Below are 18497 nucleotides of genomic sequence, written 5' to 3'. Positions count from 1 at the left end.
GGAGAACAAGTTCACATCTGGATCCACACTAGAGAGCGATTGATGAAATTGCACTTTTCTTCAGGGACAACATGCAATTCTGCAGATCTACATTGCTCATTCTATCTCTACAAGAAAGGTTCCATGTTAATTTGAATGAATTATAAACATACTGACCTGAGGGACACTGGTAACAGCAGCTTCGTGAAGATTCATCATAGAACCAATTCTCAAGTGTATCACAGGAATGAGATGGGTTTAATGATGTCTAGAAATTGAAACAGACAAAAGACACAATTAGAAAATGATTAGTTCTGTACTGGGCAGATCCCGCTATCTGTCTCAAGTGCTGGTACTTGCAGACAGTAAGGAAAACCCTACAGCTTTTTGAAAGTTCAACTATCCCCAAAGCAACTAAATTGCTGTTGCCCATATGCTTAAGCAAAGAACGCAATATTCAGTGTATTTAACAATAATTCAACATGTATCTTCACTCAGCAGCCTCTTTTCTCTGAAAGTCATTTAAACATACGAATGAAATCATAGAATGGTTTGGGTTGGAAGGGACATTAAAGCCCATCCAGTGCCACCCCCTGCCCTAGCGGGAGGTGTCCCACCAGCCCAGGTTGCTCCAAGCCCCGTCCAACCTGGCCTTGAACCCCTCCAGGGATGGGGCAGCCACAGCTTCTCTGGGCAACCTGGGCCAGGGGCTCAGCACCCTCACAGCAAAGAATTTCTTCCTAATATCTGATCTAAATCTCCCCTCTTTCAGTTTAAAACCATTCCCCCTTGTCCTATCACTCCCCTCCCTGCTCCAGAGTCCCTCCCCAGCTTTCCTGGAGCCCCTTGAGGGACTGGAAGGGGCTCTAAGGTCTCCCCAGAGCCTTCTATGTTAGCTTAGAAAATGAGACTTAGCTATGAATTGTATCAAGAATATAGTAAGACTTCATTTTTTTATGGCAGGGCCACTACGTGCTCTGGGAAATTACAGTACTACAAGTTTTCTGATGAGAGAATCTGATTTTTGAATTTGGCATCTCCCTTAATAATCCCCTAAAAATGTTGTTATCTGAATTTCATTTTCAGTATTTGCTAGAAGGTACAAATGGCAACTTTTTGTAAAGACTCAATCAGCAGATTCCCCAGAGATTTTCCCACATGATACTGGTAGAAAAGTTAAATATTTCAGAAGAGCTACATCTCACTTTCTGCAGATGAATTTCCCATTGGCCTTTGAAATAACACCTACTGTCTCCTACTGCTTTTGTATGCAGTGCGGAATCTTTCTACCCAACTAATTTCACAGCTGTATTCTCCTGTTTTAATACGCTGTTCTTTTTACGCCAGGACCATAAAACACAGAAGTTATTTAACTTGCCCCAAGGTTACATCAGAAAACAGGAACTTTCAGTCAAGGAGGAAATTAACAAAGGGACAAGAAATAGAAATATATTGAAACCATTAAATTTCATCGAGCTCCAGTAATAGAACTGAGAAACCCTGCCTGACACATTTCTGCACTAACCACTGGGCCGCACAGCTTCCCTACAAAGCACTTTTTCTAGCTTACTATATAGAGGAAATAGCAGACGTCTGCTTGCTCAGCCTGACTCAAATCAAGTTTACAAACGTGCACCCTGTATTTTTCTTTTCTGAAGAGGAAGCCGTAGACCCTAGGAAAAGGAAGCGGAATCTCCTCGCATCTGCATGGAGGAGCACCCTGGTTAGCCAGCCACTCTGTGACGACACTGAATAGCAGGAAATGACACAATGAGACCTGTCACTAGACAAAGGGTCATTCAGGAGTCATTTCAGTGATACAAAGTAGATTAACTAGGTTTATAATGAAAATTTAAGAAACAACAGCATCCTGGCCATAGCTTTCTCTATAAGAGCTATGGAAAGTCACCACAAAAACCTCATCATCTCTTCCTGGTTCTTCTGGGCAACCAACTCTGGCTGCAAATGATGCTGAGTTTTAAATTGGGGTGTGAATAAATTTATGCAGCACAATCTTACAGCTGAGTTAATTACCTCTTTCGGGGTTTAAATAAAGGAATAGTGTGTGAGTAGAAGTGTGAGGGAAGGGCTGCTTTTTAAAAAGTGACCTTGTCTAAAATATTGAAATCAGAGTTTAGGATTAGATTCTGCTCCTAGTTACAGTAGTGCAAATTCTGACTATGAATTTGACCTGATTCTAGTTGCTGTGATAAACTACTGCATGAACTATGCGTGCATACTACACAAATTATGAAAATATACATGAGAGTACTCAACGGGTGGGTTTTTTTCCTTTCCACAAGAGGGCAGCTATATACTACATCCAGCTACATTATACACGACATCCACAGCTTCACAGAAAATGCTCCTTTCAAGTATTCAGTTCCAAGCACAGCTTTGTAGCCACCTTCAGTGTTGACTGAGCCAAGGCCAAGGTGCTCTGCTGTAAAAAGAAGTCATTTTAACAAATCATGACACGATTTCTATGGCTGAGAAACCACCTTCTGAGGACCCCACCACTTCTAATCCATAGCCATCTGCTAAAGGTCTTTAAGAGTTGCCATCTGTTCAGCAGAGGTGTTTCACAAGCATGAAACTTATTATAGATCCTTTCAGTGATAAATAATGTGCATATCAACGTTCAGCATCAGTCACCATCTCCCCATTCTTGTCATTTTTTTCCCTCTAAATCTTAAAGCTGTTTGATTCCTAATGTGACCTCTAACCGCAATGCAATGTTGCAAAGTTCTGCTCTTAAACTAAGCAGAAAGGTTGGCCCTTTACAGACAGCATATGTTAAGGTAAGGACCTGAGCATAAACCAAGCCCCCAGAGCTTTATAGCACTTCAGGCTGAAAAGCTCAAAATAAATTACATACGCAAAACTGGCAGTATGGAAAGGAAAGTGCCACTAAAAATTATATGGTCTCTACTTCTTAACTTATGCATGGTGTTTTGTAAGCTAAATTTCAAGTTTTCATGCATCTGGAATAAAAAAATCTTGCACTAAGAACCCATCAAAGCTTCCATGAGTTTTCTGGGGAGTGAAACAACTGGTGCCCAAAAGCAAAGAACACACCTTGAAGAAGTGGCAGAGGAGAAGGGCCAAGGTCTCAATATGTTTTAAGTCTTCCATAAAATGATGGTGCCAGGTCATTTTCTACAGAGGTTTGATTAGGCTACTTTTGGGAAAAGGGTGAAGGGAAGTCAGCCATAGAAGAATAATGTAACTTTCATTTTTCTGTCTATGTATTCTGTGTAATGAAAATGGGAATAATAAGTTATCTAAAGCAAAAGATAACCAGACGAAGATACGAAGTGAAAAGGGAACAAAAATGTGTGTTATTAGTGGGTAGCAATAGGCCTGAACTAATTTACCCACTCAATGACTGAACATGTGAATTACCTCAGTTTCATCACCTGTAACTGCTCTTCCCACATGTAAAATACCACCTCCAACGTCTCACCTACAATTAGGGAAATTAGGGTGCAAATTTGCAATAAAATATTGGCTCATCTGACCTTTTCTTTTGATGAGCTCGGTATTTCTACTTAGGAAGAGATCGCTGGAAGCTATTCACCAAGAAACACAGAGGATTCTAGATTACAAATTGTCCAGTCCCACTCCTTTCAAGACTCGGTGCTTCTGGAAAGGCACCTTATGCGTTTTCTTGATTTGACCATCATCTCAGATCTCTGTGTACAAGAAGACTCCAAGTGACAGGACTGAAGTGTTCAGGTTTTTTTGTTCCTCAGCTGTTGGCTACTCCTTTTTAACAGCAGAAATCTAGACATCAACCATCGAATCCATCCAAATTTGGAGGGACTGCAAAATAGTTAGTGTGTATTTGTCTTGCTGTTCCTGGATAGAATGACGACGGAGTGCTAGAGTTATGAAATATTTTAATGCTGGATAACCAATACTGATAAAAAGCAAAAAAAGAATATTTCAGTGGCTTGGCCAAAAAAATCATTCGATTTCCACAGAATTATGGAAGCAACATATTTGCACAGCTTCTCAGAAATTAAGGCTGTTGAAACGATGTGTATTTTCAATAGCAACTTACTATTTCTATATAGTAGTAAGCCTACTACAAACTGCAGCTGGAACACAAACTGGATTTCTAATCCTCACCTGCTAAATATCAAAATGACTTGGGTGAACTCCTGTTGTCTGAGTAGTCCGGTACCAAGCTGGGACCTTCAGGCTCAACTCCGTATAAACCCACAGCAGCGTGACAGTGAGGCCATCACAAAGGCTGAGGGCAGGAAAAGGCCCTGAAGCTTCTTCATGTTCAAGGTTGGTGGTGGGATCGTTGCTCAGCTTTACGTGTGTTACTTTAAAGTCCTTACTGTACTGGGTCCAATGTCTATCTCCAATTACGGGGGGTTTTGTGGTGGTAGCACCAGGGAACCCCAGATAAGCTCTGTAAGGGCACACAGGACATACTGTCCCCCTGGTCCCACTGCGTCCTTAACTTTAGATTTGCTTGCTTTTACCAAGTCTTGTCCAAACTGTCACCGATGGTGCTGTAAACACTTCTTATCTTGCCAACACTTGCAGGTCAACTGCTAAGGGCACGACAACTGCTACCACGGTAAGTCAGTCTGCTACAGCAGAACTTACAGTTTACATTCTCTCTAGATTTTCCAGCGAAACTTAAAAGCATCTTTCCACTCAAAAACTTGGGCAAGCAGTTTGCTCAGGAGGACATCACATGCTGCTTGTAATCAAAACAGGCAGGGGAAAAGCTAGTTGTCTTCTAACACTGTGGCTACAAAGGAATCTGGTGACAGCACAGAACGATCCTGTTTAGACGAGGGAAATTCTGCGAAAAATTCCCGCCAACAGTAGCAGCGCTGATCTCCCCAGGACAGACACACACTGTTTCGAGCTGCGCAGACCTGTTTTGAGCTGTGTTACCAACGGCTGCAACTGTGGGAGCCTGTACTGGGTTTCCAGTATTGTGACTGAGACGATGCGGAAGCTGTTAAAGAAAATGTCCCTCTTCTCAAGCCTTAATCAGAACAGGGGGAACTTCTCCCCTAAAAGAAGGGAGGGAATCACAAGGCCAGTGAGGAGAAAAGGGAAAAATTAATGTAAAAAGTGGTACTTTATCATATGACGGCTCAAGAGGAACACAGCAGCAAGGAAAAGCATATGTGCTCTTACCGCTGTCACTGACAACAAAAATCTCAGCATTAAGACACTTCTAATATACTTCTGGTTGTGAGAGCTTGGACAAAACCAAGCATTATAAAATATTGAGTAAGACACATAAGGTTTAACTACAAAATAGTGAAAGTCTTCTGCCTTGGACCGTTATCCCATTTGTTAATATGAATATAAGTCAAAGAATCCTTTTTCAGTATGTTCTAGGATGACAGTGGAAATTTAACCCTGTCTCAGAAGAAAATATGAACTTAACTACTTTGACTCAAGCTTGTGTGAATATAACTAATAAAACTAATTTTCCAGAGCAAAACCAGTTTATTTAAATTAGGACTCTTTGTTAGGCAGAAGCTGAAGGTTAACGTTTGACTTAGCAGGTCCTAGTTGCTCATAAATAACTCTTGAAATGAAAGGAAGGGATAAAGCAAAGGAGACAGAAAAAAGTTTCAGCCTCACATTACAAAACCTCAACACTGTCACCTTTTTACAAAACAGCATCAGCTGTGAACACTGGGGTGGGCTGTTCACCTTCTTGATACCATGGTGCCTGTGTGTAGAAGCGCACAAAAAAGAAAATGCAAAGAAATTCTCCACTTACAGTGTTGGCCATTTCTCCTGGCTCCGGTATGCTTACAGACATTGCCAATTAGCCAGGGAGAAAAGATTCGCTTCATCATTATTGCCCCTTAGTACTTATTTTGTAGGAAGGTTTTGTGTGTAAGAACTTTCACTTCTGCCCCATTCCCTGCTCTTCTTCCTGCAACGCCTAGAAACACTGAAGAGTGTAGTATAATCCATACTCAGCAGCAACTAGCATGTGGCTTTGCTCCATCAAGGAAATCTCCAATAGGTTTTGCAGAACAAACTCTCCTCGTCTCTGCAAGGAACAGAATGAAATGCACTAACCTCAAAATCCTGTTTAATTAGCATTCAAAGTATTTTTGTCTTTCATCTTTTGACTGTCCCACCTCCTTATCCACTTTTGTCTGAATCTCAAGACAGACAGCAACAGAACTCAGATTCTGCTAGGGGAATTCAAAGTTCTAGCACAATTTCACTTTTTAAGGCATCATTTCCTAATGTTTCCTGAAGAAAAGAGAAGAGATGTACATTTCCTGTTCCCTCTCCAAAACGATAATCCAGTCTCAATGACAAAATAACAATTTTAGCCCAATGACATATAGCATTGTCCATTAGTACTTACAATTCTGTTAGTTAGTAGGTATTCTAAAAAAACTTTAAAATTGAAGGAGGATCACAGAAGTATTGGTGGGTAGGGTCAAGGAATCCAGCTGTGGTGGACAGTAGGTCTACATTCTTCCCTCTGATTCTGAGGAAACTCTGAATGGATGGGTCAGCACTAAGAATGGATTAGCAAAGTGGGAATATGTGTCTATTAGAGCTATGTTAATGCTGTGGCTCTTTGCCATCCAAGGGTGCAATCCCTCTTCCCCTCTCTTGCCTCTACCCACATTTTCCTTCCCCTCTAACTCCTTGATTATTTAAGACAAAGCAGTTGTGTTTCCAGAGGATGAATCAATTTTAGGCGTTCAGTTGACTGAAAACTCCGCTTTCTGAATTTCTGTAGCTGATTTTCAGGGTGTTGCTGCACTGAAACAACTCACCCTGCAGCTGCACGGTCATTTGCGCTAAAGTCAATGCAGAAAAGCTGGTGGCATTGTGTAGCCAGGAGCAGGGCCTCCCCTTTGTGTGACAGGTCTCTGCTGATGGGCACAGCTGCAGCGGGAAACCTCACAGACATTATTTCTGCATCTCTACACTATATCAGAATTGATTTGACCTGGATTGGACATGAGGACACAATGCAGAGCAAATGCTGCTTTATGCCAGCTGCAGAGGTGCAGGTTAATATTTAAACTAAAAAGAAGGTAAGCTGATGTAGTAAAAAATCACCAGTGTAGCAAAAAGCCTGCCACCACGGAGTTAACCTGCCCACATTTTTTGAACAAATTTGAACAAGTCATGAGTCTGTATCAGACTAGTAATTTGCATCTGTTTTTGCTCTAATACAAGAAGTTCTTAAATTGGATTCAATGTACTGTTCAACTGGAGGGACACAGAGGCTGAATTTCACTAATCTTTTCCCGCCTGCACTTCAAATAAAAGTTTTTGATTTAGCAGGAGCTGGAATACATCTTGTGAAGAAAAGACCACAATTCATCTCCTGTTCGGCCTGCTCCGTAACAGGATGGCCAAGGATCCCTTGGCTCAGTGCTTTCATTGACCTATCAGGCCAATCATTTTTTTCTTTTTTTTTTTAAACCTTGGAGATCAAGGCCCAATTAAATAAAACAAACATATTTGATACAAAATATTTGGCTTTCAGTGCTTGCTTTTGAGAATTTGTTTTAGAAAATAGGTTTTTTTGTAGCTCTTTGCACTTTCCTCATATCTACAAGTACATCTGCTATTCCAATTTAAATAGTGGCAATCGTAAAGATGGTGCTGAATTCAGTGGGCTACTCTGAAATTCAGTCAGGACAAGGTTTGACTCATTTATGTATGGTCTTTTGAGCTCATAGAGAAAAAGTGATGGTGAGGCAGAGTAAGAAATCAGCTTGCTACAAATGAGCTGTAAGTCAGGAAGAAAGCATATTACGGTAAAAAAAAAAAATCTTCTACCAGCATTGGCTATTCTAGAACTGACTAATACTGTAGCAAAACAGTTGACTCCCTTTCAAGCTGCTGTTCAAATTCTGACAGTACAAAAGAAGCTGATAATCTAAAACTTCAAGCAGTCAAGGCTTCATCTGCATGATAGTAAAGACATTATTAACAAATGAGAGCTAACTGAATATTAAAACAAACAAAACTCAACCTGTGGACTCAAGTGAGGTGGAATATGGTTTAAAATATGACCAATAAGCTGTGACTTGCTCACTTTAAACAGTATCACTTGTGCTCCAGTAGCAGTAAAAGTAGCAAAGTTTGCTGTGATAGAGGCAATACAGAAAGAGAGTGAAAAGCCAGTTGCTTATCCCAGGAAGATCTACATCTTTATTCCAGGGAACTGATGATTTTGCAGTCAGTCTGAATGTTGACAATGAGCATCAGAAAAACAAATTTTCTCTCTGCCCCTTTCATTTTGTGAACAAAACACCAGAAGTGATGTCAAAAAGCAAAACCGCCACCTTTTTTCTATTGCCTTTCTCCTAAAGCAGTTTGCATTCAGCAGACCAAGCAAGCTTATCTGGATGCCCTCCTCAGAATTCCCCAGGTGGGTAAGGACTACAGACCCCAATCCTATAGAAGAACAGGGATCCTTCTATATTTCAGGAAGGAGACAGGGGCATGTCAGATAACCAGGGCAAAATAGAGCAAACTTGCAATGTGGGAGGGGAATTTACAACTAAAGACACAAGGGAAAACTCCTACTCTTACCAAAAGAGCCAGGAGGATCGTTTTCAAATGTCTATTTGAAGAGGATGCAGGACTTGGTTATTTTCAAAGATCTAATCGGAGTCAGTTTCTTGTAAAAAATCTCCTAACAGCCCAAGTGATGTGCTATATCATTCATTTACAATGTAGACAGGTGTCTTAGGCTAGTATATACTCATATTTTCACTGCAAGGGAAAACAGCCAATTTCAGGATCACCTGCTTGACTTCACCTGTGCAAAGAGCCTCTGCGACTGACCTTTTTTGCGTGTGTGTGTGTGTGTGCGCATGAATGTCAGCCAGGGAAATTACCTGGACTTATGCCAGGTGCTGAGGGCTTGTTGCCATGTGATCCGCTGGCGGGGGAGGGAGGGGGGGAGCAAACGCACAAGAGATGATACAATCTGAGCAGGGAGCAAGCTTGCATCTACAGCATCAGCCGAGTGCAACTAGTGGGCTACGTCTATTTTAAGTCAATTTGATGCAGAAATATCAGTCCATTCATAAGGAAGTCGGTGTCAGAGGGGTAGGCGGTTGTAAAGAGGAAGGTATTTTATTGCTTAGTTTGTCCTTACAGCTTTCAATTTGCCAGCCCTAACTCACATCAGCAGAGTGAGCAGCAGCCCTCCAAACCACGCTCTGCAAGGAACAAACCTGTCACAGAAAACTTGCCCATCCAGGCAAAAATAAAAGCCTCTCACCCAAACAAACGAGAACAGTCCCCCAGCCCATCAAATCTTTCCTCACTCCCTAGCCACGTACGATGTGCCTGGATGTGCAGTACCACTAGCAGTGCCAGCAAAAAGATGCAGATCATAGCTCATATCCCCTGCTCCTGACTGCAAAGTTCCCAGAGAGGGCAAACTCTCCTGGCTGCTCTGCTTTATACCTTTATCACCCTGTGTTGCACAAAGCCTGTTTCTCTGGACGCTCACTACCCAGCACCCAGCCTATGGGCAGGAGGATAGCCCTGCAGCCCAGGGTGCCCCCAGACCTCTCCAGGCTCCTGTGTCCTGAGGAACTGCAGGATCCTGGCGCCACCCTGCCTTACCTGCGGGGCTGTCTGGATATCCTGGAGAAGAAGCAGGAGCCACAGTCCTAGTGCCAGGCTGCAGGCAGCCATCTGCAGTGGCGTTAAATCTCCTTAGCTCTCAGCATCGCAGGTTAGACAGCCAGGTTGCTCCTCTTGGAGTTTAAGATCCTCCCAGTGTCCAGTCCAGTCTTGCTCCGTGTCTGTTCCTTCAGTCCAGAGCCATTCCAGCTGTTCAAGACAAGCAGGAGACAGGCTTTGAGACTCAAGCAAGCTCAGAAAACCATTTAGAAGGAAGGGGGAGGGGGGGCTGCCCAAGAAAAGAAAAGTAAAAAAAGAACAAAACAAAACCGCGTCAATCACTAGTCCCGGAGCGCTTGGGTTTCTGTGAGAGTCGGTTGCATGCATCAAGGTTGTCACCCGAGGTACACGGCTGGCTGTGCAGAAACACAGGCTCCTGAGTCATCTGGCTGCCCCCAGAGAGCATTTCACCACCCTCAGCGTTGGCCAGGCAAGAGTCCAAGCCCTGCCCTGTCCATCCACCACAATCTCAAGAGCTGCAACCAAGCCTCAAGAGGGTTCCCAGTAAGAAGTAGTAATTTTTTCAGTACAGTCATTTTACTCCTGTTTGGATGAGTGTGTGAAAACTCACAAGCAATCAGGGTGACTCCATGAAGGTTTAGGCTCTACACACTATCATTTAAACACCAACACACCACAGAGCATCCTCTTGAGAATCTTTCTCTTTCCTCCAATCCCACTTGAAATCAATTCCTGTTGCTGACAGTCATCCCTTGGACTGCTACTCATCATTTCACTCGCTTTCATTTGTTGCTCTGGTGCCTGGAAAGATTTCTGTTGGTTTAAGGTGTCGTGAAGCTTTCTTATCTGCCCTAACAGTTTTGCCAAAAGTAAAAGCTAGCCACTTCAAAAAAGGGCAGACTGCCTTGAAAACTTCTGCTGAGGAAAACACTGAGAATTTGAATTCTCACACCCGTGGCTTTTTGCTTCTCACCCTTACCAGCCAAAAGAAAAAGAAAACCAAAAGAAGTGAGAAAAGATTGAAAGTCGGATAATTGATTATTTTATTAAAGACCCACAGCTACCTCATTGCCATCACAATGGAGTGCAAAAGATGAGAGCATTCCACAGGGACCCTGGGATGATGTAAATATCTTCTTTAACTCACAGCTGTAACTCTTTTCTTTTTAACTAACTGCCTCTATTTTTTCTGCAGAATACCATCTTATAAACCCCAGGCATTTTCAGAACATCGCGTACTATGTTTTTGACACATAAATCTAACCTCCTCTCTTCACTCTGTCAGGCTGCGTCTCAGTTTCTAAGCTCTCTTAGCTATAAAAGCTGACTGTGGTAGGTATGCCTAGAGACAACTAAGTATTTGAATGTCCAAATATTACATTCTTGCTTTTCCTAATTAAATAATGGGCTAGAAAATGTCTTAATCTTGTGTAATAATATGCCATTAGGCAATTCTCCCAGTTGATGACTGCAGTTCCAAATGACATCGTAGTCAGGGCAATTGGTGAGCTCTGCTTTTTTGTTTGTTTGGGTTTTATTCCTTTTTTTTTTTTTTTTTTTTTTTTCTTATCAGCTCCTATCTAAGCTTTTCTAGCTAAAGGACAGGAACCAACATAAGACACAGGCTGGAAAGTTTTAGCCGCTGTAAGTTATACTGCCGAGGTCAACATATCTGATTCAAAAACTAAATATCTGAGCACAAAAAATTGTGTGTGAAAGATTTTCCCAGGACTGGCAACAGGGAGAGTTTTCTGGTCTGTTTTCCACACGTCAGTTGCTTTTCAATCAATGGTGTCAACATTTTTTTAACCCATTGGATGACTTCAAGCAAATTTGGCTGAGGATACACAGTTTCATGGAAGGAGATGACTTGGATAAAGACGAAAGATTCCAGTAACACTAACTGAGGGAAAAGCTGTGGTGGGAGACCAGTGTTCCTCAGAAGAAACAATCCATCTCATGTCCAAAGGGAAAACAGGCTTCCCAGCTGCCATCCTTCTTAAAACTTCTTATTCTTAAATTCATTCTTGATTGAACTAGATATTTAAAATCATGGGAAGTGGAAAAAGCTTAGTGTTGCTGCTGGCTTTTTGGAAAGGCTATTACATCACACAATGCTATTACAAGTCTGTAATAAAAGCAACAGCAATGAAAAGCGTGAAGAGATTGTACTTAATAGGAATGTTCCAACCTGCATACATCTTTAACGGAATGCATTAATTTCAGACTTTGCATGTTTTGATTTCAAATACAATGGAAGGGGTTTTCCAAAAGAAGCCCTATCAGTAACTGGAAGAAGCACCCCCGTTTTATAACAAACCCACACTACTGTTCTCTACATGTTGCCTATATTTCCTAGAAAATAATCCTCTATGTTAGTATGAAGAAAAAAAAAATAAAGCAGAACAAATAGAAGGAAACAAACAACCCCTGTTTCTCTGTTCTTCCATCAGAGGACAATGTCTCCTGAAAAAAAAAGGGAAAGTCCCTATAAGCACGCTATTATTATTTATAATGTTTATTAGATTACATGCATCTAACATTTGAAGCTCCTTTTGTTTTAGGTTTTAAAAGTAGCAATGCCCAAAGACAAGGTTGCTTGGCATCTTCTGTATTAACTAATTTAGCTAATGTCAAGCTTAGCTAGTTCTTAGGTAATTTTTACACAGGGTATTTGATCTGTGCTGATCATCTGTGTGTTCTGCATGGAGTTGAGGTGGAAGGGTTCAGAGGAGGTCTTGTAAGTCAGTGGTTGTTCAAATGTCGCTTGATACCTGGAGCAAAAGAATGCAGAGATCCACCTAAGCCATGAGGGAAAGTCTCTTTAACACGTGCCCAAGACATTCCTTCAGCATTGTCTATTCACTGTGCTGTTAACAGTGACAGCCTAGTAAAAAAATTAGTAACAGAATACTGTAGAAGTAGCATTGTTACACACGTGCTCAAGCAAAAGTCCTCATGACATTTTCTAATTTTGAAGTGGCTGATTTTAGTCTCACGTTGTACTTTTAGCATGGTTCCTTGTGGTTTTTAACATGCATGTTCAGTTAATACGTATCCGTATGTATCAGTAAAGAAAAAAAACACTGAGAGAAATGTCATCTCTTAACTTCTGTCAAACAGATAAATAAGACCACTGAATTTAAAAGGATAAATATTAAAATAACAGTGTCTAAAATCTGTATTTCAGTGTCTGTCAGTGTTGCCATTTGGAGCATTACAGTACGCTGATGAAAAATCGCTAAACTCATGCTACTTAGCTAGATGAAACAACACCAGACCCTAAAACTAGGAGTCTCAGTAGTACCGAAGGCAATGCTCATTGGGATACATGCTACATACTATAGGGGGTACAGGTAAAAAGCAAAATTATTAGCAAATTAAAAAAGAAAAATGAAAGCATTTACTATAATAAAAACAAAGAATCTCATGGTTAAAGGAAGGAAAGCAAGTAGCCACCAAGAATGACTCTTTCTTGACACCTCTCCTGATCTATTTATGCATTTTAGCTATGGGAGAGCTCTCTTCCTGGGGATCTTGGGAAGTAACACTGTGTTAACAACACGCAGGGACAGCATTCAGGATCCCAATGATTTTAGGCACTGTAAGTGAAGCGAGCATACTAAAGATCTCCAGAAATCTTTCAGTAGCCCAAAGAGGACAGACAGGAGGGAGGGCAACACTGGTGCAATGTGACCTCATTGAGAAACATCACTTAGAGAGCAAGCAATCAGAGTCTGAACTAACTGTAGCTGACAAAGTATTTGAACATGCCTGAACATACGAAAAAGAAAAAATCTCATTTATGCCAACTATGCCACAGATTGGCAAAATTCTGTCTCTCTATGCCACTCTGGTATTGACATTTATTTTTTGGCACATACATTTCTCTTATTCTTAGTGTTAACTATATGTCAATCCATTTAATTATGTCCCGTCAATCAAACCACTCTGTGATACATTAAATACATTGCAGGTGCTCTTGATAACATGAACATGATCTGCAGAGCTAAACTGATTTAGCAATTTACCTTGGTATGTTTGTCCACTGTGATCAACAAGGAAGATGGTATGAAGCTCTTGTTGCACACTTGTTGAAAGGCAGCAATGGCTTAAAACAAGAGTTTCCAGCAGGAAAAAAAACTGGTTATCATGATCTGGGGTCATAATGAAATCCCAACACACAGGGGAAATCCCAAGTCATTTCAGTAACCGTAGGTTCAGTAGATGGACATTCTCACAAGGTGTTTCTGTTCTCTAGTAAAAATAACAGAAAAAGAAATCAGCTTCCTTGCTTTATATAAAGTTTCATACATACGTGAACCAGAAATCTAAAATAAAAGAACAGACTAGTTCTTGTTTGTTTGCAACTCGGGACTTCTGTTTTAATCAGCTGTGTTCTTGCTGAGCACAGAAAATTTCTTAGTAATTAATGAAAAACCAACGGAAGGAGATGCATCCTGGTCTGTTCCCAAGTGATAAGGTTACTTTTTTTTTTTTTTTTAAATTACAGAATATAATGTCAAAAAGTACTTATGTGAAAAAGCCAATTCCTGACTGAGGGAAGCTCAGAAATGCTGTCAACAGTTATTGGTTTTGCTGATTCTGAGCCAAAACGTAGCTGCTGGAAGAGTTCTCCAGACAGCAGAGAACCAAGATGTCCTGGGAAAAAAGAGTCTTCTCAGCTGATATTAGTCTTACTGCAAGGAGTCTTGCTTCAGCTGAGAGCTGTAACCCACCCCCCCCCCCAAAGCCCATTGACTCCATTCATGTTCCCTGGTTTTCATTGCAATTACTTCCACCCAAGCATATCCTCAGTTTAAATAATACAATATATGGCAGTGCTACACTCTGGCCTTCCAGAGCAGCAAAGTCACTCTTAGTATTGCTATGCTTAAAAAGTCACATTTTCTGGAAGCATAACCACGCATTCCTGCTATCAGAGATTTGGATTCAGTGTTAATATGCAAAACAAGATATGATGTCTGTCATCTTATCCACTTTTTGATTGGGTTAAGTCATTCAGAATTTTGATTGAAACAAAAATTTAAGCAGCTAAAAATGTGTCAGACTGACCATGTTAATAATAATAACTTGGTTTAATTTTTTAATTAGATTTCTTTTACAGATGCAATTTATATAAAGTTGATGTGGGTAACAAAGTCTTGTAACTGTGTTTTTGTTATCTCAACTAATACTAGTCCCTTATATAGAGTGATAAAATAAGTAATGTAACCAAAAAAAAAATTTGTAAAAGTGTCTTTTTTTCTGGTGCATAGTAGCTTCAAAACCAAAGTGCATTTTGAGTCAGACTGAAAAATGAGAAGAGCTGACAGAGAACTCGGTGCTCTCAGGAAAGACTTGGCTTCCATGAAAGAAACCAAAACCATGTCACAGAATTACTATGCCCACAGGCAAGCTGAGAGAGAGAGACGACCTTAGAAGAAAGATCACATCATGTCTGTACTTTCAGTAATTCTGACTACAGGTTCTGGAAGAGTGGTAGATATACACATTGTCATTCTCCACAGAGAAAGCTCTTGATAAAAATGTTATTATTTGAATGTCATTTGTATTACGCCCTTCCTCCCATACCTTGCTGGAAGTGGAGATGCTCAAGGGTGAATCATCCATGGTCCAGACAGGACAGCCACTTCATCGTTACAGCTGTAAAGAAAGTGGTGGGTAATACAGGTTGGAGAGGTAATGCCATGTGAAGGCTGAGGCATTCTGAAGATCCTTCATGCCCTTTTTTTACACCTCCCTAGCACTGGTTGAATTTAAAGCAAAAGTCTTCCCTGCTGCTCATTTGCGGAAGTAATCATACATTTAGTAAATCTAAATGACCCACAACAGCATTATTTGTTTTGGGGCTCGCTCCCCATCCTCAGCCTTTGCACCGATACAAATTAATCCATGAGCACCAGCTTTGACTTCAGCTCGGTCTTACCTCACGTCAAAGTCTTTGTCTGGAGCTCTGTAAAGCTCATGGTTTCCCCTACCTAACCAGAAAGTGCCAGAAGGCTTCTATAAAGCCATCAGTTACATAAAAGGCCTGGTAAAAGGCAAGAAACTAAGTACATACTTGCCTTTAGCTAGCAAGTTTCTAAACACGCAGTATGTCCACGCAGAGAGCTAATAAGCAGCAGCCACTTTAAATTCACACCTTTTTTACTGCATAGTAATTGCCCCCTTGTAGAAAGTCTACTCGGAATACTTAAGTTATAGTCAAAGAAACATGTTCAAGCTTTACATTATTTGATTTTGACTGCATAGTTATTCTCCACAAGTCTGGTGTTGAGCTTTATCTGGCACTTAAAAGATCTTGTTTTTCAGCTACTTACAAGCCAGTCAAACTTTGAAGAGTTAGAGCAGAACATCGTCAAAGCAGGCATTTGCCTCAGTCTGAATTCTTGAATTCCCCTAGTACAAGGTAACTCTTGTATCAGGAATGTGCCTTTTGAGAAGCCATGAAAGTCTGCCAAAAACTGACCAACCTAAAGCCTCACAAAAACCCAAACCTTGCACAAGCTTGATGGTGAATGCATTTGACTTTCAGTGGGAAGATCTCTAATAAATTCATTCTCTCTAAGCATTCTCAAGCCACTCACAACTCCCAGAGCTACTTGTTGTGCGGTATTTTCACATGATTGAATTCCCACATGGAGTTTCAAAAGCAAAACCAGATCTTCTCTATAGCAATTTCTCCTCATCAGCATATGACCCAGAACTGAGAAGAGGAAGACTCTCTCCTTTGCTCTGAAGGAGACCTTCAAAGTGAAATTTTGGAAAGAAAGTGCCATATAATTCATATAGAGGACAAAGACAGAATCAACTGAAGGGATCAGAAAGCTTAGACCAGAAGAAACCCACAACTAGGACTGAAGAGGAAGGAGACCAAGCCACTAGGGAGGAACACAACTGGAGAGGGAAGCTTGGCCTGACTGAATACTGTAAATAAAAAACGTGTTAGAGGGAGTGGGCATGTGCAAAGAAATGGTAATGCTAGCATTTCTTAAATTTTGAGTATCAGACTGAGCATTTTCAATGGTGTTCTTGTACTCCAGTCTAGGTGTTAATTATTTGAGATTCGTTAAAACAAAAATCTAACCCCTCCGATACAGTATTCACCTACAGTTTTTGGAAGATACTATTCAACTGTGAACAGAATCAAACCAGAAAGTATACGCAGTCACTCACGAATTCCAGTCTGTAAACTCTTGGCAAAAGATGCTAAAGAAAACTTCAGTGAAAGGTACCGTGAAGTGAGAGATTCAAGAATAGTTCAGAACCAAAGTGAGAGGTAAAAGAAGCTTTTGCAGAACCTTGTCATTTCACAAAAAAATCTACTTTCAGATATGTGTGAACTGACAAACAGGTCTTTTGGAGCCAGGTTCAGTTATTTCAGCAAAACATTTAACCCGTGAAGTTCATCTGTAAGTCAGTAAACAGTTCCCAAATAAACCAGCTGTTTCAGGATTAAACACTACTCTGTCATTTACTGGAAATTACTTATGATCTTACTGCACTCCCTATATTACCTTTTTTTTTTTACTTTGGGAATAAATACACCCTTTTAGAAGATTACTGGAATTATGAGCATTTCACTTCCTTCTAACAACAAGAAATTCTGCTCACATGTACTCAAATACAAATCCAAACAAACTCTAGTGAAATCAACACAGTAACTCTGGATCTCTATTACTGGAAAGGCGAAGAATCTTACCAAGTTTAAAATAATAAGGAGATATGCCTGACTTTTCCTTCTTAACTATCCTTTGTGCAAATATTTTACATTTATTTGCTGGCAGGCAATTATTAATGCTATTGTTGCATTTGAAATATGCTCTATGTATATGCGTGGGAAGTAAAACAAGGAAACTGAAAAAGCACCAAGAGTTCCAATTTGATACGTTTTAATCCAAAATTGAAAAGAAAAATGTTGGTGAAGACTGGCCTTGTGGTTAAAACACAGGAGTGGGAGTCATGAGTTCACAGTACTGTCACAGACTTTTTGCGTAACTCATATCATTTTTTAGTACTCTGGTTCTCCTCATCTAAAAGCCGAAAGTTATACAGCTTCTCTACTAACAGAAGCAAGATGAGCTTTCCTTTGCTGATGCAAACAAAAGAAAGTCAGGAAATATTAAATAATTTTTGCAAAAGAAAAATGGGAAGATTTTCGGGACACAGTTTTTTGAGAGTGTGTAAAACTTTTTTCTATGACTGTAGCTGAGCATGTCAACTCTTGACAGTTCAGGGCCTTATCTTCCTCTTCCTAGCAGCATCTTTTTGCTCTGCAGAAACCAATGAAATACACCAGCTGAAGGAGAAAACAACGTCCTTACATTTGGTCTGCCATTACCCAGGAAACTGGTGAAGGTTAAGGTTTTTAATTCTGAAGAGAAGGGGAAGAGTTTCTCTTGTGTTTTCAGATTTGACACACTCCGAAAACAAATTCGCCTGGGCTTTGAAAGCACAAGTTACAAAGAGATGAAAGCCCCCAAAAAATCAAAGTTTGCAAATAATTCAAAAAGCAAGCTCATGCCCCATGCACCTGAGGGTTCTGGAGACAGTCATTCCTTGACACGCTGATAACTAAATAGAATGAATAACTCAGCACTACATTCATTCAAGACTCTTGATATTAATTCTTAAAATGTACTGACAGCAAGAAACACCTGATCCTGGGACATCACCAAAACTGCCTTACAGTAATCCTAGAGGAAGCAAACAGACAAAACACTGATGGCAGCTGTCCTGGTTTCAGCTGAGATAAGAGTCAATTTTCTTCCTAGTAGCTGCTGTGTTTTGGATTTAGTAGGAGAAGAATGTTGATAATACATATTAATTGTTTTGAAGTAATGTTTATTTTA

The 18497-nt window shown here is 40.5% G+C and overlaps 1 protein-coding gene across 4 annotated transcripts in view; it reads right to left on the bottom strand.

The window, feature by feature from the left end:
* TNFRSF8 (TNF receptor superfamily member 8) overlaps positions 1-18497 on the bottom strand; it is a 36051-nt gene that overhangs the window by 14116 nt on the left and 3438 nt on the right. For 3 of the 4 annotated variants that reach the window (XR_012583976.1, XM_074560736.1, XM_074560738.1), the window contains exons 2-5: positions 15217-15288; positions 13653-13878; positions 9601-12395; positions 157-247 (exon numbers count right to left, since the gene is read on the bottom strand). Coding sequence is in view for 3 of the 4 variants with exons in the window: in XM_074560736.1 (XP_074416837.1) it covers positions 157-247; positions 9601-9672 (163 nt within the window). In the remaining variant the exon portion in view is untranslated. The remainder of the gene's footprint in view (positions 1-156; positions 248-9600; positions 12396-13652; positions 13879-15216; positions 15289-18497) is intronic. The other variant, XM_074560737.1, reaches the window with a different exon arrangement.

This window comes from Larus michahellis, chromosome 16, assembly GCF_964199755.1.
Source record: "Larus michahellis chromosome 16, bLarMic1.1, whole genome shotgun sequence".
Taxonomy (NCBI): Eukaryota; Metazoa; Chordata; class Aves; order Charadriiformes; family Laridae; genus Larus; species Larus michahellis.
This window is presented reverse-complemented; position numbering and strand designations above follow the sequence as displayed.